This window comes from Penaeus monodon, chromosome 31 (genome assembly GCF_015228065.2).
Source record: "Penaeus monodon isolate SGIC_2016 chromosome 31, NSTDA_Pmon_1, whole genome shotgun sequence".
Lineage (NCBI taxonomy): Eukaryota > Metazoa > Arthropoda > Malacostraca > Decapoda > Penaeidae > Penaeus > Penaeus monodon.
The window spans coordinates 18,132,435-18,133,287 of NC_051416.1; the positions used below are offsets into that span (position 1 = coordinate 18,132,435).

Genomic DNA, 853 nt, shown 5'->3' on the forward strand with positions numbered 1-853 from the left:
GACACTATACTGAAAGAAGTGAAAAGGATAATTATCCATGCTAATATATGGTCAAAAGAATGTATTGATTTTTCTTCTTGGTAATCTTCATTTGTTTCCTGTTTCAGAATTGTTCCACACTGAACGGACGCATGTACGGGTCCTGAAAGTTTTAAAACACCTCTTCCACCTGCCTATGCTGGAGGCAGGAATTTTATCCAAAGAGCAGTCTGAAATGCTTTTCCCTAATATTGAACAAATCCTGGAGATCCACACAACCTTCAACCAGGCGATGAAGAAAAGAAGAGAGGAGGAGCCGCTCGTCATCAGAGTTGGGGATCTTCTTGTTAATATGGTGAGTTTGTGTATGTGCAGATTTCCTTTGTGGTTGCACTTGTGTGTATAGTTGCAGTTTGTTATGCAGATGTTTTGTTTTAGTTACAGTTCAGATTTGGTGAATTTCAGTACTTTTCTTTTAGCTAATCTGGTAGTTTTGATTTTTGTCACGTGTTGCAGTCATTGCTGCTTATACTCGAGAAATGTCAGAAACCTTGAAATTTATTTCTAATTAAGCATTCCTGTGTTAAGATAGTCCTTCCAAAATCGAAATTTGTCAGTTGAATAAGAAAGAATTTGTTGGTAAAAATGTGGATTTGTAGAATGCAGTAAAAGTGGCATTATTGAGCAGTAATGGGCTTGAGCCTCAGCCACTCCCACCTGGACCAGATAGTGGCTGGCCAGAGCCACTCAGCACATGGGAAGGACACTGATAATCTGCTCTTTCTTTTCCTCTCCTCCTGCCGCTTTCATTTTTTCTTCTCGGCCGTTTTTTCTACATTTCTTCATTTGCTTTCTTTTTTGCCTGTTAGTCCTC

General features: G+C 39.3%; 1 protein-coding gene across 1 annotated transcript in view; it reads left to right on the forward strand.

The window, feature by feature from the left end:
- The window catches only part of LOC119593055 (rho guanine nucleotide exchange factor 5-like), a gene marked incomplete at its 3' end in the record, with an annotated part of 83,593 nt that overhangs the window by 75,381 nt on the left and 7,359 nt on the right, over nt 1-853 (forward strand). Inside the window, 1 exon segment of the mRNA XM_037941957.1 lies at nt 108-334. Coding sequence (XP_037797885.1) covers nt 108-334 — 227 coding nt within the window.